Source organism: Pavona decussata, unplaced genomic scaffold (genome assembly GCF_977016875.1).
Source record: "Pavona decussata unplaced genomic scaffold, jaPavDecu1.1 SCAFFOLD_269, whole genome shotgun sequence".
Taxonomy (NCBI): Eukaryota; Metazoa; Cnidaria; class Anthozoa; order Scleractinia; family Agariciidae; genus Pavona; species Pavona decussata.
Window position 1 is genome coordinate 563,735 of NW_028145671.1, and position 20,254 is coordinate 583,988.

Here is a 20,254-nt window from a genome sequence, read left to right on the forward strand (position 1 = left end):
TTCCAGTCATGAGTGAAGCAACCTGTAGCGCAACAACAACGAAGTCACTCAGTGTTATACCAGAAAGAGGCAACTAAGACGGCTACATACCAGCGCTCTTTTTTGTTTGTTTGTTTTTGTTTTGGTTTTTTTGCATTGTTCAAATCTCGCCGTATCTAGAACACACTGGCAGAGCAGTTATGGAATAAAAACGTTGGGCATGCAAGGAGGGTTTATTCAATTATTTGAATACTGCAATACTGTGAATAATATCATGACCAGGAACACTACCGTACTTAACGCCTAAGCAGCTCTCGTAGGTTAGCACGCTTTCCATCTTGCTGCTAATAAATTTTATTTAGTTTGCTTAGTTTTCTTTAGGTGTCAGGGGACCACTGTAATTAGTCATTGCTGTAGCAGCTCCTCTGCCATTATTTTCTCTGTGTTGTTGTTATTTGATTGTCCGTTAACATGACGAAGCTAAATAAAATGGAATAAAAATAAATTAACTGAAAACAGGTGTCACTCAGCCACCTTGAGATATACCCTAAGGTCTAGCTCGTGTTCTATTGGGATCAACCGTCTCAACCTAAACCAGTTTTGGTTGATTTAGTGTTTGGTTGAAACTTGGTTGTTCCTGGGGATGGCTATCACCTTGCAGTTTCTATCCACATTACGCGGGTGAAAAAGAAACCGGAAACCACGCAACTAGGAAACCGGTGTCAGTCAGCGTAAGCTAAAGATATATCCTTAGGTCATGCTCCATTGGGATCAATTGTTTCAAGGGGCCGTGGCCCCCATTCTTTCTTGTATCGTTTTTAAAAAAATGTCCTTAAAGTTTGTCCTCCGAAGTCTTAACCTTAGGTCACAAATGCTCCTAGAACTGTTGTAAAGCAGAATCTCTACGAACGTGAATTTTTTTTATTTGGGTGGGGTGGGAGTGGAGGGCGGGGCTTGCGCTCCACAATTCTTCTGCCCTCTCTTTCTAGATTTTTTGGATCCATCGCTGTAATCACCAAGTGATAGAGGGTGCAAATTCATGGGAAATTAAAGATCAGATTATGGGAACACAGGCAACTTCAGGTCACGTAAGGATAGACCGAGATATAATTACGCGGGAGGCCTGCGCCGACCGCGTTAAAAATTCGGTTACGTGAATTTTTTTATCATAGTCACAAATGTGCATGAATAAATTAATTGAACCTGAATTAAATTCTGTTTTCTCCGAGAGGGGATATTTTTGTCTTCTATTGTTCTCATTTTCTTCAACAATTCATTATTTGCGCGTATGTCAGGAGGGAGGGGACGGAGTCTTTCTACCAGTTCGTCACATAACCATGTAAGAAGACTTTTTTCAGCGACCATATTGTTTACACGTTTTAGACTCAAATATGCCATTTTCGGAAAGATAATTAACCCTATTGAAGTGGCAAATCGAAATAATAACTTCTAAAACTTACTCCGACAGCTTAAACGGTGGAAATTGGAGACTGTTCCTAGCGAAGAAATCACACTTTGTTTGACAGATTGTAGAACCACAATGCGAGGAGGAAAGGTCATTGATAAGCTTAAACACACATCACATCACTTTGTAGAACTGATGCATAAACACTGTTGGAAATCCACCTACCAAAAAATTAAAGGTTTGATTATCAATTTTTACTTAAGTTTTCATTAAGGAAAGCTTTTTTGTCTGTTTGCCTTTTTTTTTAAATGTAGCGGGGACACTTTGTAAACTTATACTTACTGACATTACATAATCAGAAAAAAATGTGTCAGGCCTGTATTTGTGTGGTCGTTACGTTATCGCAGTGCAATTTCCGGTATGACTGTAAGTAGCGTCACGCAAGGATACCGGAACATCACGCTATCTTTGTGACTCAAAACTATTCCTTTGGCTCAATCCGGACGGGTGGATACGTTTCCACCTGCACTTAGTGCTAAACATGCACCAACTCATCCCGCGTAAACGCCCATAGGCGTCTTGTTATTATACCCGGCAATTCCGGTTGCAAAATCAAATGGTATGGGTCACTCCATTCGGAGTATTTCTAAACTTTTATGGTCTCCTATCCAAGTCAAAGCGATCAGATGCACTTTTACTGCTCCTTCTGGGATTTCTTGTTGATGCTGACAAATTTTATATATTATCTATCATTATGCTGAAAATTTCCAACCGGGTGGCCTTTCACTAATAGTTTTGCCCCTAGGTCCCAGTGTAATAGTAAGGCGCTGTGGTGCTGTCATAGAGGGTTCCAGATTATATTTTCTCCGACACAAAAATTAGTTTCCATAACACAAAAATGTTTTGAGTATAAACTAGCCTGCCAGCAAGCTCTCTTTTAGGTCAGCCGCGAGAGGACTGGGGAGGGGGCGGGGGAAAGGAGAGCTTGCAGCTAGGCGAAGTGAAATACCATTGGCTGAAAACTCCCTCCCCCGCCCCAATCCTCTCGTGGCTGCCCTGAAAAAGAGCTTGCTCGCAGGCTAAGTACACCCAAACAGGGAAACGTTTAATATCTTATAACTGAAATTCATTGATTAAACCCTGCACAAAGTTACCGTGCTTGTGGAGATTAATTAAATGATTAAATTGCCATTCTAATCAATACGTTAGTCTTCTCCTCAAAAAATTTCTCTCACCTTTCAGTGAGTGGATTCCTCCAGTTGGTTTTATATCGTAACACTAGTTTTCATTGCAGCCAGTGTTGGTACAAATCGAAATCTTCACCTACGGTTTATCCAACTTGGTACAATAGTGTAGATAATTATATAGAAAAGGACCTCGAAATAAAACCTTTGAAAGTGCACTTTTATATGAGCTGAAAATATTCTGTCAAAAATGAAACAACTGAAGAATTGCTAGACTAACTTTATTTGTCCACCCTCTGCAAGTTTTGTGCTGAATTACATCAAATCAAATAACAAAAATATGATCTTTAATTTAATTAATGTAAACAACATGATTAAAACAAACATGGATTTTCGTTACATATACTGAGCAACATGGTTTTTCACACAAATGAAGCCTATTTCCTTTCCTGTTTAGTTCCGTAGTAGTTCAGTAATATGTTGTTGGTAATAGCACTTAAAAGACTGGTGATTTTTGCTCATGCGAAAATACCCTCTATCGTTTAGCCCTACATGGCTTGCAACACTGAACGGCTTTGTTCACCTACTCAGTTACCGAAAGAAATCACACCTATTTTACAAATGTTTTTAAAGCGACTTGGCGGTGTATCACACTCTTTATGACTTATTCACACACTCAAAGAAAATTTCGAATTTTTTTTCTTTTCTTTTACATTTCATTTACAAAAATGTTTCATCTTGGGCCGAGGAATCAGTAGTATCCCATTGTCGCGCGCCCACTTTAAGCTGATGGGAGATTTCCTGGAGGAGTCTGGATTGATCTTCCACCGCACTCTGCAGTCGCTTGATATGTTCTCGCTGCTTAGCAACCTCCGCTTCAACTTTGCTTTCCGTGGGCTCAGCATCTGTGATATCGACGCGGTTTTCCGGTACATCGATCAACTTGAACAAACTGTAAAAAGAAAGTGCCGGTCTTAACAATAATAATAAATTGTGTCTTCGAACATACATACTCAAAATCTGTTTAACAGGTAACGTTCTACTAATTTTCATTTAGCTTATCATTACAAACAGATGGACGTTTTAGGACCTACAGTCGCACTTAGCAGCTGCTGAGGTTGTAATTAGCACTTTTTAGGGCAGTGCCTCCTTTTGTCAGCGTGTATACGATCTGCGTATCTCGGGATGGTCCGTGAATTTCGTCTGTCTCTTAGAGCTGAAAGGATCTTTTTCGTGGCCTATTACCATGCGAAGGTTGCTTCGCACTGATTTTCAGAGAAAATTAGGTTTCAATTTTGGGCTAAAATTCCATACGTTGTTATGCATTTTGAAGTCTACATTTAAAATTTTCTTGCCTAATTGTCCCTGAGATGTACGTGGTTACCTCCAAGTTCCTTTTTGGATTCAAATAGTCCTTATTAAGGTCTGCTTTTCCCGCCTAGCCACAAACAGCGAAAAAAGGTACTGTCAAAGTTTCTCTTTTCAGTGTTGTGCTTGGCTTGCTCTTTCGCTTGAATTTGTCTCTCTTGTGAACATCACAAAAAGCAAACGTTAGCTAGTGAATTTTGACTTATCCTCCAAACCACTCCACATGCGCATGCGTGTTTTTTCCCCCTTGCGTTTGCATTTAAATTGCGCTACGTGTCGGGACATATTGCACTTGCGTTTGTGTTGCTCCCCACGTAAGAATCAGCCTTAAGCGATTACACCAACTAATTTTGCATAACGAAACTCGAGCTATTTCTATTCGAGCTAGTAATTAATTTTAATTTAAAACGGCCGCTGCTGTAGTCGGGACTGAAATACATATACTTACACTGCCAGCCTATTTTTCTTGTTTGGCTGTAACACCAGGATTGATTTTTGAAAGTGTTTCCTCAGCAGGCGAGGGTATCGTTGATCGATATCAGTTGCAAACTCAACTTGCATTGCTAAGCGTCTCATGTTGGCATCACGCTGGATACTGTCAATATCACCGACAGCCAAACCCACCTACGAAAACGTCAGATCAGAATCATGTTTGCTCTGTTTTCATTTTCATTATATTCTTACAGTCAACTATATTTATTGCAGACAACTTCTGGACCGCTGTTTAGTGTCTTTAATAACGTTTTGATTTGTTTTTGTTTTTGTTTTTTTGCTTGATACTTATGTTTATAATACCGTAGCTGCTTGGCCGAAGGAGGCTAAGGAATCCGCCGCAGAAAATTTCTCTTGCGAATTTCAGAAACAAAACAGCAGCACTCTATATTTTTGAAGAAATGCTTCAGCTGATGCCATTTGTTGTCAGTATTTTTACAAAGTTGCCAAGACTTTATAATACATAATATGAACTCTACATTTAACCCTATCTATAGACAGGGGGAGGGTGGCATTTTGCCCGCAGCGAAATTGGTTCTGAATAACATTTCATCATTGCGTTCGACATAGAAAGAACGCACTCCTAATACAGACTGGAGTCGAGATTGTATGATACAACGAATGAATGGATCTTGGGACGCATATCTGGCATCCCCAGCAGACTTTGCAGGGGCGTGTGACATCATCACCAACTTGGCAAAGGAGAGAGAGCCTGGGATCGAGATCATCGAACACACTCCCTATTCTTTGATTATTACTACTATTTACGCAAACTTCATGACAATTGAGAGTTTGCCCTTTGTCAGAGCGAATCAGGAGCGGAACAGATTCGCTATTACAAGGACTAACGTTTAAAGGACAACACTCAATTCTCTTTACGGTGACCAATCTACCTTTAGTTAGTAACTCTTTTTATTTAACCAAATATTCATTTTATCAGAGTTCTGCTCTATAAGTTGCACCACAACTGGGCTGAAGAATATGGTGTCTTAGAGCAGAGTCTTCGTTCTATGGGGGCGCGTTAAACAGAAGTTCCATTGTACCGAGTATGATCTGAAATACGAGAGCTATTGGGAGAGCAGCAAGTGCATAGGCGTTACTTAGATAAAGCTAGGAAATCCCGTTCTTATATCTGTCAATAGGCCATTTTACAGTTGTGTGCTTAGTGACCTGGCTTTGAATTGGAAGCGAGGCTGGGGGTGACCTTGTTTTGATACAGACCTCACTGCTTTTCATATGTAAATGCGAATAGTTAGCATAAGAACAGTATGATCTACATATGAAAAACAGTGAGGTTTGTATCAAAACAAGGTCACCCCCAGCCTCGCTTAGAATCCAAGACCAGGTCACTTAGCACACAACTGTAAAATGGGCCATTGTAACTGAACACTCGAATTCACAGGAAAGATCTTTTCATGTACATGAATTGGGTGCATTCTTCGCACAACCGTGATGTTTTCGCAGCTCCTCTTCCTTCGTTTCTGCTGAGGTTCTCAATAACCTGAACGCCAGATTCAGGGCCAGTAAAGAAATAGAAATCAGCGGTATTTAGAACAGATAAGATCCAGCGGAATATAGAGGATATTACACGGCTTTGCGAAGATGTGAATTTTATTTTCGAGTGGAAAAACAATATTTTACGAACGAACGCAGCGAGTGAGTAAAACATTGTTTGTAACACGAAAAAATAAAATTCATATCTTTAAGCCACCGTGTAATTTTCTTTTTATTATATAGACAAATCTATTGCTCGCCATTTTTCACCGACTGTTTGCATAAATAACCGCAAAAAAACAAGAAATGACGACGCACATCAATATCCTCACTATTAAGGATATTGAAAATACGCCACTTGGGTGCCGGATGTAGTTTCGTATGAGTTTTACGAGTGGTGTATTTTTCATTAAAACACTCTTGTCTATATAATAAATCAAGATAACTTACCAACAGGTTCATAAGTAAAACAGACACCATCATGCAGAAAAAGAAAACGATGATCGCAGAAAACTCTGGGATAGGCAAAAATGGAGCCCCGGTATTTTCGTTGAGTTCGCCCCTGGCGTCCACAATAATGTCGCCGTAATCAATCTCGCCAACCATCATTATAGACGTCTTTAAAAAAGACCACCAAATGGAGCTGAAAGATTCCTAAGGGAAAAAAGAAAAAGGTTTGAAAGTAAGATGAACTATTCATCCCGTCGCGAGCACGGGGCAATCAGAAAAATCTTACTATCCGGACGACTAGAGTCGAATCAGACGTGACCTTTCGTACACTTGCCCGTTGCTCTAATCCGCAGGAGATGAGAGCTTGTGGGGAATTTGTCTTTCCCATACTTGTGGGAAGATTTTATTTATTCATCGTTATTTTATTTACTGAACTTATAATCTGCTCTATGATCTTTAGGCGCTCAATTCTTTAACACCATACAGTGCGCTCTCTTCAACATTAGAGTTCACGTCAAGTTTATTGCGAAGCACTGAGAAGCGATATATCCTAGGAATCTGCTCTCGAGAGACTGCTCTCTCGTTTTCCTATCAAATGACACAGGTTCACGTGTGCGCACTCTTTGTGTAATGGAAAAACTCGTACTCTTCAAGCATCTGATGCAGGGCAACCGTCTCGTGTAAAGATGGTTAATGGCCCGGTTGAAGAACATCCGACCGATGTGAGAAATTTGAAGGTCATGGGTTCGATTCCCGTCTTAATCTCATTCTCGCGATAATGATAATATTTCGAATATTTTCTCTTAACGAGCTTGAATAAGGCTGAATAAGGCTTGATTAGGTTCCATCCACACGTAAACGTGTCCAAAGCTTCCCGTCCACACGTTTTTGTAGAGTTCTCCTATCGATAAGGCTCCATCCACAATTACGTGTTTTTGGCCAAAATTAGCCGCCAAATAGCTAGGGCTCGTACGAAATTAGCATGAGGTACAATTAATTGTCGGGATAGCAAGAAGTAGCTACTTTTTTCAATAAAACGGTTCTCATCGTCTTCAGTTGTAAAGAGATTACGAAAAGTCACATTTAGTGGATATATAACAAGGGTAAAAGCCAAAGTATAAAATTTAAGATTCGGAATCCGTTGCCAAGATTCATTTTCTCCAGATTGTTTTGAAATCATCGCACAATTCCACTAAAAAAAAACTGTGATAACATTCCCACCTAACAAGAATCAATGTTTAAAAACAATGATTGGAACTCGATTTACAACCAATATAAATTAGAATTTCGCCTTTTTTTTGATAGGGGTTGAATTTACAAATATTATAGTACTATTGACGATAATTTGGAGACTATTAGAAATGGCTGCTTAGTAAAAGAATTATCATGGGGATTTGGTGTCATTTGTCACCCAAAACTATTCTTTTCATCAACCAAAAACTAACAATTAAATGTCCTAATGTCCTAGCTTGTTATAAATTTTAACTCCCTCCCCCCCCCCCCCCCCTTCTTGCCCCCCTCCAGTGTACTAAAACTGCTCCTGAGTGTATCTCATCACAGATGGAGTGGCCCAGAATGAATTGACAACTTGGTAAGTGTCAATGTTTTCTCATTTTCGTTTCCAAAGAGAGCTAGAACAGAGTTGTTACTTTAATTTAAGATTACTAGCAGGTTAATTTTCTTTGTTGCGGTGTTCCGAGAATGTTGGAACTAATAAGCTAAAGGTAGTAGTCTATTTAAATTCTAACCGTAACTTACCTGAACACGGAGTGGCATTCCTATGCCGGACACGGGCACGTTAAACTACGACGCATTTTGAACAAGTTTTACCGTCTATGGCATATCATACATACCTGTTCTTTCATAAGCAAGAAAAAAACCAGCGAGAATGAAACTACCATTGGAGTAAATACGAACACCACTCTGACAAAGGTTTTGGTGACTTCGAAAAACATGGAGACGTAAAGTCCGAAGAAGGTAAATCTTCGCAGGAACAACACCAGGCTGAGGTACGAAAGAAGGACGACTGTGCTCGCCAGTGGCCACAAAGCCTTAGACTCCGAGAAGATGTTTTTCTCCACGAAATAAGGCGTGAGGTACAACAATGCTGTAATGTAGCTGCACCACTCAATAAGGTTCGTGAAATGAGTGAAATATCTCCATCGCTGTATGGTCATCTGGTAAATTTCCTTTAGCATGTGAATACAGATGAAAATCACGATCAGTACTGGGGTCCCAGTGGAGAACGTGCTTCTGTTCCTAAACAGCTTGTCGTCTTCGTCGGAGGCATTGGCGGATTGTTCAGAGTGCACAAGCTGCTTCTGTCTTTCGGTCACCGTGAAGGCGGTGAACAGGAAAACGAAAGCTAAGTAGGTCAGAAAGTTACACCAGAATACTGGTAGGCCAACTGTCAACCACTTCCACTTAAGAAGAGCTTGGGACAGCGGGTGTGTAAGAAGACCCTCACATTCTGATTCAACCATAACAGCTGGACCAAAGAAACGATTTTCTCCGGATTTGCTTGTGCCTTCGCTGCCATCGTCAAAAGGGGCCAGGAGACTGACGTCAAATGTCACGGAATATTCAGGGTGGCATTGCGGAAGATCAGAGAAGGTTATGCATTTATTCATCACTTCTTCGGCTACTTTAGGCATGGTCTGTATGAGGCTTTTCATCGGATTAAATCCACGGTCAGCTTTGCATCGTAAAATCTCCTTCCACCTGAATATCAGAGAAGTGGGAAACATTTATTCGTCGGGTTTGAGTATATATAAAATATCACGAGAAAGGCGGAAAATTTGGATGATTTCCTGATCATGATCAGATATTGTAGCAATGTTTTAAGACTATAAGAGAAAAAGGTTAGAGAGGCAGGGGTAGGGTCTTCAGAGTAACTGTTCGATCATAAGAACATCCAAGAAATATCTTTTGATCCTGCTGGTTTCATTTTGAAAGAAAGGCCGGACAAAAGACGATTTTAATGGCCTCTATTTATCTTGTATTTGCAATTAACAATTATTCCACGAGCACACGTTGGATATGATAGCCCGTGTCATGTGTTGCGCTGAGTTGGCTATAATCATCTCTTAACCAACAAGCGTGAGTAACATCTAATGGCCAAGCACAAATTAGCAAATTAGAATCCCTTATTTCCTCGTGCTACTTTCTTAACCAATAAGATTTATTAAAGCCGAAACCAATAGCGACCTGTTCGTACGCGTTTTCCAGCGCTTAGCGCAGGCTATATGTATTTGCTTCGGGTACCGATTTATTTATTGCACTGGTTTCGTTTGCTGTGATTGGCTAGAGCTATTTCTTTGGTTTTGTTTTTACGACGCGCAACTGGACACCACTCGAACTTACTTATTGCTCTTGATGAGAACCTCAGCCACCTTCTCCTTGCCAGATTCAATAGCTACATCCAAGCAAGTCATATTCTGCTTATTACACACAGTTATATCAGCGCCACGTGACAGCATCAGTTGTAAAATGCTCACGTGACCAGACTTGGCAGCCACGTGCAATGGCGTGTTGCCATCTTGATCTGTTGCTTCCAAGGGTAATGTGGAATGGTAGATAAGCAATGCTTCTGCGGTGCACACGCATCCTCCAGCAGCGCAGTGGTGCAGTGCTGTCCAGCGATTGCTGTCTCGAGTCATGGTGTGCGCACCCATGTGTAGAAGTACAGAGCATGTCTCACTGTTAAAAGAAATGTGAAACCAAATTAAATTTTTCAAGGATTCTTCTTCTCCCCACCCCCCCCCCCCCCCTCTCCCTTCACTTCTTCCCCCTCTAAGCAACACGAGAAGAATAGTGCCATCACTTTCTCCCACATGTGTTTTGCCCTACGAGCAAACTTTTGGTACAACAAGGCTGCTTGCCGTGTAAAGTTTGAAGAACACAGCCACTCAAACGACACTGGAAACAGAATTGGAGCTCTTGACCCCCCCCCCCCCCCCCACCCCCTTCAGAATACATTTGCACATCTATTTCAATATTACGGTTGTATAAAATTATGATATAGGAAACGAACAATCATTGAACTTAATAAAACGGCTAAGTTTGAGAGTCTTTCTTTTTATTTTATTTTATTTTTTTTTTCTTTTCAAAAAGTGAAGATCGATAAAGTTTCATTAAGTCTAACAATTTAGGCGACGTTTTAATTTAAAAGTTAAGATTTGGCCTTTTCACTTTTAAGGTGCTATTTAGAGCACTGTCCACGAGTTTTCGCTACCTGGCCAAAATAAAAATCTTAAACTGCAATTATAAAGGTCTATCGCTTGTATACCTCTGGTTTTCCCTCGCTGCCAGATGAAGAGGAGTAAGACCGCGCTCGTCCTTGTCGTTGGTGTGTCCAGGTTCAGACAAGCAAAGCTCCTCCACACAGCTTACGTGTCCATTTTCGGCAGCTGCGTGCAGTGGAGACCTTTCAAGTACATCCATAGGAGCCACAATGCACTTCTTTTCCAGTAAAATCTGAAGGCTCTGATTGACATTATACATGAAATCGGTTAGTCTGACCCCTTAACTCAAATTATTGAGTTATTTTGTAGCTGAATTTCTGAAATTTTCTTAGACATTTTTTTTTTACTTTAAACACTTTATTTCATCTAAACAAACCTATACATGTATTTTTTAAATATAATTGTTATTTTTCCCCACACTACTTACAATATTACTATTCACGCTATACACTACACATCATACGGTAACAAACTAAGACACTTAAAACTAATAACTCACACTACAGCCTCTTACGCTATTCACACTGCGTTATTAACAGTACAAAAAAAAACAACAACACCAAAAAAAAAAACACTTAAACAGCATCTCTATTAAATTCATACATTAGGACTCGGGATTCGCTTCATAAAACAAAAATAAATTACCGATTCATGACAACACGTCGAATATAGTATGACTAGTAAAATTAACATAATATCATAAAAAAGCTTATAATATCGTGGATATGTGAATACTTTCTTTAAAGTCTGAGAGAAATTAAACTTTTAACTAACATTTAAACAGTCGATATACTTTTTTCCATTTCATATTATGGCTGTCTATTTATTCTTTGATTTCATAACTTGAAATTCCAAGTCGTAAATGTATACGAGCGTTTTTAGAAAAACTTGAAAGGATGGACGGGTGTTATTTCTGCGGCATTCGTAGAAGTGTTTTTTCGATAACAATAAGAGATGATTTAATAACAAAAAGTCTTCTCTCCTATTCCAAACTCCAAAAAGCTTATCAATTTCACCAAGTTCTTCCAACTCTATATTAACATTTCTAGACCAACTGATAAAGTCTAGCCAAAACATATCAGTAAATGGACAGCTTCTAAGTAAATGCTCGAGGCCACTCGCTCTCCAAACCACAAAAAGTGCACAATGGTGAGGCAATCAAACCAATTTTGTATAAGAATGAACTTGTTGTTAAAAATCTATGTAGGATTCTATACTGAAATTCTCTCGAATCAATAAGTACCTTAAAGGGTAAGTTATAAATTTCTTGCCAGTTGAGATCTACATTTAGAAACTGTTCCATATACTTACCTTGTGCAGTTGAAGCAGTTTCAAACTTTGATCGAATTCCGCTGTAAATATCCTTCGATACTGCTTTGCTAATCAACGTTTCCTTGTTTTTGAAACGCAGCTTAACTTGGTCTTTGAAAACGAAGACTCTCCTGTTTGTTTGCCCGCACGATGTTAAAGACTTTCGCCATTGCAGTGGAAGCGCATTAACAATTTGCATCAATGCTATATAAAGGTGAAGTTAGTTTATAAGGTGTATTATAAAGTTTGCTAATTATAGACTTCTCACTGATTCACAGGTGCGTATTTGCGTAACACGAGGGAAGCTTTTTATTTACATGAGTAATTCTGTGAAGTAGGCCAAAGAATCGTGGACTTTGGGAGAATGCTATGCATTTTACTGTTAATTTGGACTCAAGAAATCGACGTCGACATTTTACCATTTACCAAAAATATTCGGAGATTTCGGTGGGGAACTTCCGATCGGAAGGAGCGTGTCACATTTACCCCCAAGAAACTGCCATCTCTTTTGCTGACTATGAAAACCAAAAGCCTGGAACTACTACGAAATATGCGAAACATGAAAATGGAAAACGAATCATGTAAACTGGGGAAACGGGACTATTTTTCAGAATTTCCTTTCTTCTGAAAGCTTGCTACTGCTGGTTAACAACCATTATATAATTGAGGCACGTTTTTCATTGTGAAAATGCCCGGTGGAATCGCTAAATTATTTATCAGCAGTCATTATCTTTGTGGTATCATTCTATTGATTGACTGTTAATTTGACTCATTCGTTCGTTTGTTCGTTCGTCTGTTCATTCATTCGCACAATGTTGCTTCAACACGACTGATTTCTACGTGGGGAAAAATATGTTGCAGCGAAAATTGCGTTCATAACAAACGTGAGATTTTCGTCTATATTAGTGCAAAACAATTTGGGTCTTTCATCTAGTAAAGAAAACTGACTATATTCAATTTTACTCAGAAATTGAAAACAGCCAGCGGCAAATGAAGGATAACATGGTCACCTGGTCAATTCTGCCGTTTGTCGTAGTCTTAAATCTAAATCCCTCTATTACTCTGATCATTCATTATCCCTCAGTGGATGATTTTTCTATCCAGTCTACTTATCAATGCAATAAACTGGCCGCTCGCTCCTTTACCTGCAAAATTCCAAGCCGTGCGGCATAATGAAGCGGCGTCTGCAAGTCCTTGTCTCTTTCATTTATTAATATGCCTTGATCTCGATCAAGAAGCATGCGCAGAGTATCCACTCGTTTGTACTGCACGGCAAGGTGTATGCAGGTCCTTAGTGACTCGTCGCGTGACTCGTAGTTAGCCCCAGACTCCAGTAATAGCTCAGCAGTTCTGGTCCTCCCTCGTTTGACTGCACAGAGTAACGCCGTCCGATTAGCGGTGTCTTTAGTTTCGATCTCTGCGCCAATGTTAAGTAAATATTTCACGATATCTTCCCTGCCAAACTCAGCAGCCCTGCAACGAGCAAATAAGGAAGGTGAATGTTTAGAACTCCGACTTTTTATGTACTTGAAAAAATACCGTAAGGTAGCAAATTACATGCCCTGGGTCTACTAATGTATTAGCTGGAGGTTTTTGTTTTTAAAGCATTATGTTCGGAGAGAACTGTTTTTATAACTGGCGAGGGGGGTGCAGGTGTGTTGAGAAAATTTGATATTTCAACATTAGTGAAGTTTCTAACGCAAAGGCCTTTGAAAAAGCTGACAAAGAATGAGAGGATTATGTGTGTTTCAGGAGCAGTGAGGAACAGTCAGCAACTCGATTATATGAACCACAAAACCAATAGTACAACGCTGAGAATATGATCACAGTAAGCTTAGTCACCGGTGAAGAGGAGTTCTCTGCAGTTGGTCTCTACAATTCACTGGTGCATCGTGGGATATCAGTAACTCTACCACTGTCATGTGACCATTGGCGGCCGCGAGGTGTAGGGGTGAGTGTAGGTCCCATTGTTTATCGTCCTGCACCACATCAGCCCCGTAGCCCAGCAGAAGTCTTGCAGTTTCCACGTGACCTTTTTGGCAGGCTAAATGAAGTGGCGTGCTTCCCTCAAAATCAGGCGCATTGATGTAGCACATGGGATTGCCAGATTCAAGAAGCGCTAGAATGACAATAATTGACATGGAAGATGAGCAGTCATTGAATCCACGTAATCAGATCTGAATTTACAGCCCCAGTAACAGTAGCACAAATTCACATGAGGCAACCGCTGCAACGACCTCACGAGATAAAATGCAATAACGCTTATTTCATCATCATCTAGCCTCCCATGGAGTTGTTTTTAGGGGACTCGTTGGGAGGAAGAAATACGAGTCCCCTAAAAACGACTACGTGGGCGGCCAATCACCGTCATCATTTTCACGAACAAGGTGTCGTACAAAGAAAGGACGGGAATCGAACCCATGAGCCTCAACCCACCAGTGGAATTAATCAAGTGTGTATGCTTGGCTCCTACATGACAAGATGAACATTTCATTCTTTCTATTTTTGATCATTTGCCCAGCTTGAGATTTACCTCCACTCTAATGTTGCAGTCATAACCTAAATGGGTCCTTCAGATCACAGTACGAGTACGACTTTCAAATTTCAAATCTGTCACATCCCCAAATCTCTCGCTCGTTCCCATTGTTTACCAGCAGATAAGGAGACCCTAGAAACAAGATTGGTGTGACAAGCATTTATCTAAACCGCGCAAACTCGATCTCGCACTCGTAGTCAAATCTGAATTTCCCGACTAACAAGGAGTGGTCTGACAACTTGCTAGGCTTTCAATTTTGGAGGAGAGCAAACTTCTACTTTCAATTTACAGCCTTGAGAGATAAGTTGCTGCGCGTTAAGCATGCATTTTTCTTCAAGACTGGCAATTATGCTTCTTTGGACAGCGTTGCTAGTTTCATTTTAAAATCCAGTCTGTTAGATGTTTTTCCGACCAACTAAAAGTAAAAATTGTTATTGTTTCGCCTTGATGCATATGGTGTGCGTTTGTTGTAAAATTATTGAACAGCGATTGTGATTGGAAAAGCACGAATTGCTAAACAAGCCGTAACGTAAACGAGATGTCAGGAAATCGCAGAGGGGAACTGATACAGCTATTTCATTCAGCCTACCCGACTCAGACCGCGAGTTAATATAGGTTACTGGCAGGGTAATTAATGATATTGATAATACGGTAATTTGGTATATTATTATTATTATTATTATTATTATTATTATTATTATTATTATTATTATTATTATTATTATTATTATTATTAAATTTACCTACTCAGCTGCAATTCACTCCTACTGAAAATAGAAAATAGCAGAGGCAAATATTTTAATTCCTTTTTCCCATCATGGTACTGACAACTGTAAACTGAATTCTAAAGCCAAAGTTAGCCATATTACCTTTGGATCATGTCGTGTCAATCCGACAAATCAGAAACCAGAACAAACCTAAGGCAGTACTAGTATTACTAACTTTTCTTTAGACAATCCACATACAAAACCAACCTTTCTTTATCAAGAGCTCAACAATCGCTTCATCTCCACGTAATGCCGCCAAATGCAAAGGGGTTTTCTCTTCCACCGTTGGTGCCTTTATGTCGGTTTTATGTTCCATGAACAGCTCACAGAGCTCTAAGTTACCACGGACACACGCAAAGTGGAACGGCGTCATACCACTATGGTCAGGAGAGTTAACACTGTCAGATGATAATACACTGTTTAGTAGAAGCTTGGAGGTGTCTACGCAACTGCGCCGCGCAGCAAAGTGTAGCGGTGTTGCGCCGTCAGCATTTTTGATGGATGGGTCAGCATTATATTCCAATAATACTTTTAAAGCGTCAAGACTGTTGTATCTGCAAAGAAACACAAAGTGCTGTGATCAGTCCTCGTACAGTTTAACTACTCTTTACGGTACCACTCCACAAACACGGGAATGAACGATACACGAAACGCCAAAAATGATCTTACGGAGACGGCTAAAAGGTACAAGTGGTGAGCAGAGTTCCTTGCAAATGGATAATCCACAGTTTAGGTTATCACCGGTTAACCAAGAATCCGCAGAAGGACTCTTAAGATGGCGTTTGCCAAACTGCAAAACAGACACACAAACACGCAAAACAAAACACTTACAACAGATTACCTCTGAACAAGAATGCACCTTGGAGCCTTTGAAATTATATTTGCATTGTTTTTTTTTTAATTAATATTATTATTTATATTTTTTTTTATTAGTGTGCTGGGTGATAAGTCTCACCGCAAATGTGAATTCGGACGGGGGGGGGGGGGGGGGGGAGAGGGGGCAGGGATACCGGCTTAGAATTTTTGGTGGGAGTGTACAGCTCGGTTCTTCAAACCTGACCGGCCCTGTTTCACACCAAAATATATAATTGTCCGGTAACCTTTTCTTCATCTGGCCAGGTTTCTAGAATCTACACCCGTTTCTGTAAAATCCATACGCGTTTTTACACCCTATTTGAGATCAGAATGATGAAAAACTACTCATGAGCTAGTAGGAGTAGCCTTTGCTCAGACATACAGGTATTTTATTGAGAACTATTTAGCATAGGCTAGGACTTGATCACGTGGTGTTTAAGCCGAAGATGATTGGCTTCTTTCTTAAAAAGATAAAACTACTTTCTAACGGCATAAAAATACCAGGCACTACTTATACTTGGCCGCTAGTTATAGTTTCACCTTATTTGGAAAGCCTCGCGTTCTCTGTTTCAATCAAAGTTTTATTTAAATGTTACCGTTGACGCTTGTGCTTCCGTTCTTGTTGTTTTTACGGCAATAAACTGGAGATCTTACAATGAAAATAATCGATAAAATCTTAACACGATGTTTCAACGAGTACGTAGTTCATGCCGTCACTGTCAAGTGTGGAGAAATTGACATTAGCGCCATACGTTTTTATCATTAATTTTCCTGGTAAAAGTTATCAATTTAGTATAAAAATTAGCCAAGAAAACACAACGTTTCGATGTCGCCATGTCCTTAATCGTGTTGCTTAATCTAATCTTCTTCGAAAATGTTTATCGAAATCTGGATCCTTGACTATAAATAAATGGGACTGGACAGAACCGCTAATTCTTGTTAGTAAATGGTCAGAGTAAATGGAGTAAAGCCATCGAACACTTAAGCCTAGATTCGTTTTTCTTGGAGTCCTACATTTTTCTGTCCGGTGCCATGCATTTTTCTGACCGGAGTCCCGGAGCCCTAGAGCTCTCTTAGTTTTGCATTATCAGTTTGTGTTTCAGCGCCTTCAAGCCAGCGTTACCCGGTAAAGGACGATGTAACGAAGATTTTGGTGTTTTTCCACAAATTCGTTGGAACGTTATAACGAATAAATTTTGCCAATCACATCAGTGTTCACCGTAAGACAAATTAAAAATAATTTCAAAAGAGATAAAGGTGGCGAAACCGCAAATCTAATTGTCAGTAAACATTGTTTCAGTTGTTGGAATTTATTTATCATACATGGTAAGAAGTTGAGAGAAAAAGTATGATAAATTGGTGTAGATGTTAAAAATACTATAATGTAAATAACTTTAAGTTATTTGCATTATAGCTTAACACCTACCGTCTTATATAGATCTCAGCCTCTTGATTTTTCTACCTTTTTTGCGCACAAATTCAAACGCCTGATCTGATAACATCTATTCCTTCGTATATCAGATAGGTTTCATGCACTGTATTCGTAATAATGGGGACTTCATTATAGCGGGGTCAGTAAAATAGGACCATTGACAATTAACGTTAGTCCACAACAAAAGCCTGTACAAACACCAGACAAAAGTCCATACAATTAATCCTCTAAGAATTGTCATTATCATAACCGTCAAATTTTTTTCTGAACATTGCCGCGTGTGTATGTTTAAATAAGCTTTCGTTTCTTGGCCGCCAAAATTGTTTTGCGCTTTGCTTGTCGCCATGTTATACTACTCCCGGACTACTGTATTTTTTGACAGTGTGGCTATGGCGTCCAACCATAGTCCAACAAAGGCCCTTTAGATTTGACAAGCACAACAAGAATAATTACGAATTTTCAAATCCAGTTTGCGCGCCTAAGGTAATCACTTGTTAAACCAACTTTGTTTCAAGGGTCTCCTTTATTCTACTGATAAGCAGAAGGAAAGAGCAAAAGTTCAGGGGAGTCATTGAATTTTGAAAGTCGAGCTCGCGTTCAATCTCGTGCTCGTAGACAAATCTTGGAGCTGAAATTTCCATGCAATATTACAATGACTGTTCTGGATTCTCATAGGGACTATAGAGTTTCAGAGCAAGATTGCAATATGTCTGCTCTGGAGTCTACCGGCACAGGGGCTGAAATTTTAAATACTGGGTGCAACCAACAAATGGCTGACCAGAAGTCTGCAAACGGGGGGCCAAATTGCAATGACTACTCTAAAGCCAACACAGCAGAAAAAATCTTAGACCAAGAATATTACAATGACTTACCTAACGGCCACATGCAGAGGAGTCAGTAACTGCTGTCCCTGACAGTCAACATTCGCCTGGCAATCCAACAACGTAGAAACAACTTCAGCGCTGTTTGCACTAGCAGCGTGGTGCAACGGTGTAAAGCCAGTGGCGTCAACAACATTTAAATCGTATCCTGCTTCAGAATACTGCCACAGGTAGGCTACTTTCTTCTCGCGGATAGCTTGGCGAATGCCCGGTGAAGCTCCCGTTGGTTTGAACATGGAAGCATTAAAGGACGAATTCAACTCGAAGGCTTCAGAGAAAAGCTCTCGTTGAAAACGAATCTTCGGGCTACCCGCGTCACTAGATAATTCAGGTTTTCTACTCAAAAGTAAAACGTTTTCATTGTGCTCTATGCTTTTTCCGTTTTCCTTAGCATGAGATTTTGCCATGATGGAATACTCTTGAAAAAAGTGACGAAGAAAAATGAAGGCGGACTGTATTGGCGGTGGTTTAGAACCGTTGAGACTGGACGGTTGCAAATGACGTTTGTCCTGGCGCGTTAGACAATTTTTATTCAAAATAACAGACGTTTGTATTGACGTAAACAACTGCACTGTGTTTGCATAACAATGGTGTTTTGTTTTACACTCACTTAATCAAAGGTTACCACCCGGGGGGGTACTCCCAAAAAAATGGATAGGGATGTGCGGACCGCTTCCCAAAACCCTTACCCTATTTTTGACCAAAATGTGTGATTTTCCCTACCCTATCTATGACCTGACCAAAAATTTAATACCCTATTTATGACCTGATAGTGTCTGGTCAACTTCAGTTGTGCTCAGTTCGAAAACCCCTGGAGTTCAGCGCGTGACCAGAGCGCGTGACAAACCATTGCGGCACGTACACAGTTACCGTAAACATCATGATGAAGAAGTAGCTTCTTCAAAAAAACAAACAGTTAAAGACGAGAGTGCAAGAATTGATACCCTATTTATTACCAGAATGGCGGCAAAATGGCTAAAGTCGATACCCTATTTATGGCCAAAGCGGATGAAAAACCATACCGTTTGGCGCCGCACATACCTATATAATCCATATAAGGGAGTACCCCCCCGGGGGGGGGGGGGGTTACCAAAGCATAATATACCACAGTTTGTATAGTCTGAAATGTCAGCCGTCTCCTCCCCCTAACCCACAGGGGGCGCGCCCCCTGTGGGTTAGGGGGAGGAGACGGCTGACATTTCAGACTACAGTTTGTATGGCGTTCAAATAACAGGTAGCTCAAGCTCGTAATATGATCGCTAGTTACGCAACGGTTGAAAAATATAAGGATTTGTATGGGAGAAAAACGGTTTATTTTAGAGGCTAAAAATATGAACGAATTTTTAAATAAAAATCACCCACCTTACTGCTCTTGTTTATTTCTTGCCTCCTATGTTGTTTTTAGGGCGATTTAGCGCGATTCCAGTGAGTTTAGTTCCATCGCTCTCTCTCGTTCGGTACTGATATAATAGGCCGAGTTTGGGTTTCCTATTATATACCGAACGAAATCCGGCCGTTAAGTCGTTTGGGATAACGGCCGAATTTGGGTTTTCTACTATATACCGAACGAAATCCGGCCGTTAAGTCATTTGGGATAACGGCCGAATTTGGGTTTTCTATAATATACCGAACGAAATTCGGCCGTTAAATCATTTGGGATGACGGCCGAATTTGGGTTTTCTATTATATACCGAACGAGATCCGGCCGTTAAGTCATTTGGGATAACGGCCGAATTTGGGTTTTCTATTATATACCGAACGAGATCCGGCCGTTAAATCATTTGGGATGACGGCCGAATTTGGGTTTCCTATTATATACCGAACGAAATTCGGCCGTTAAGTCATTTGGGATAACG

The 20,254-nt window shown here is 40.2% G+C and overlaps 1 protein-coding gene across 2 annotated transcripts; it reads right to left on the reverse strand.

The window, feature by feature from the left end:
- Positions 1 to 2,898: 2,898 nt before the first annotated feature.
- On the reverse strand, positions 2,899 to 19,106 carry LOC146455838 (transient receptor potential cation channel subfamily A member 1-like). 2 transcript variants are annotated; one of them, XM_085093774.1, is made up of 10 exons: positions 18,390 to 19,048; positions 15,438 to 15,784; positions 13,770 to 14,046; positions 13,073 to 13,400; positions 10,661 to 10,857; positions 9,736 to 10,071; positions 8,226 to 9,093; positions 6,373 to 6,576; positions 4,385 to 4,560; positions 2,899 to 3,520 (listed from the first exon to the last, which is right to left on the reverse strand). In XM_085093774.1, the coding sequence occupies exons 1-10, from the start codon at positions 18,803 to 18,805 to the stop codon at positions 3,289 to 3,291; spliced, it is 3,381 nt and encodes a 1,126-aa protein (XP_084949900.1). In that variant the 5' UTR covers positions 18,806 to 19,048; the 3' UTR covers positions 2,899 to 3,288. The 2 variants fall into 2 exon arrangements, with proteins under 2 accessions (XP_084949900.1, XP_084949901.1); XM_085093775.1 differs by lacking the exon at positions 2,899 to 3,520 and adding an exon at positions 3,934 to 4,006 and having other exon boundaries at positions 18,390 to 19,106.
- Between the last annotated feature and the right edge of the window lie 1,148 nt (positions 19,107 to 20,254).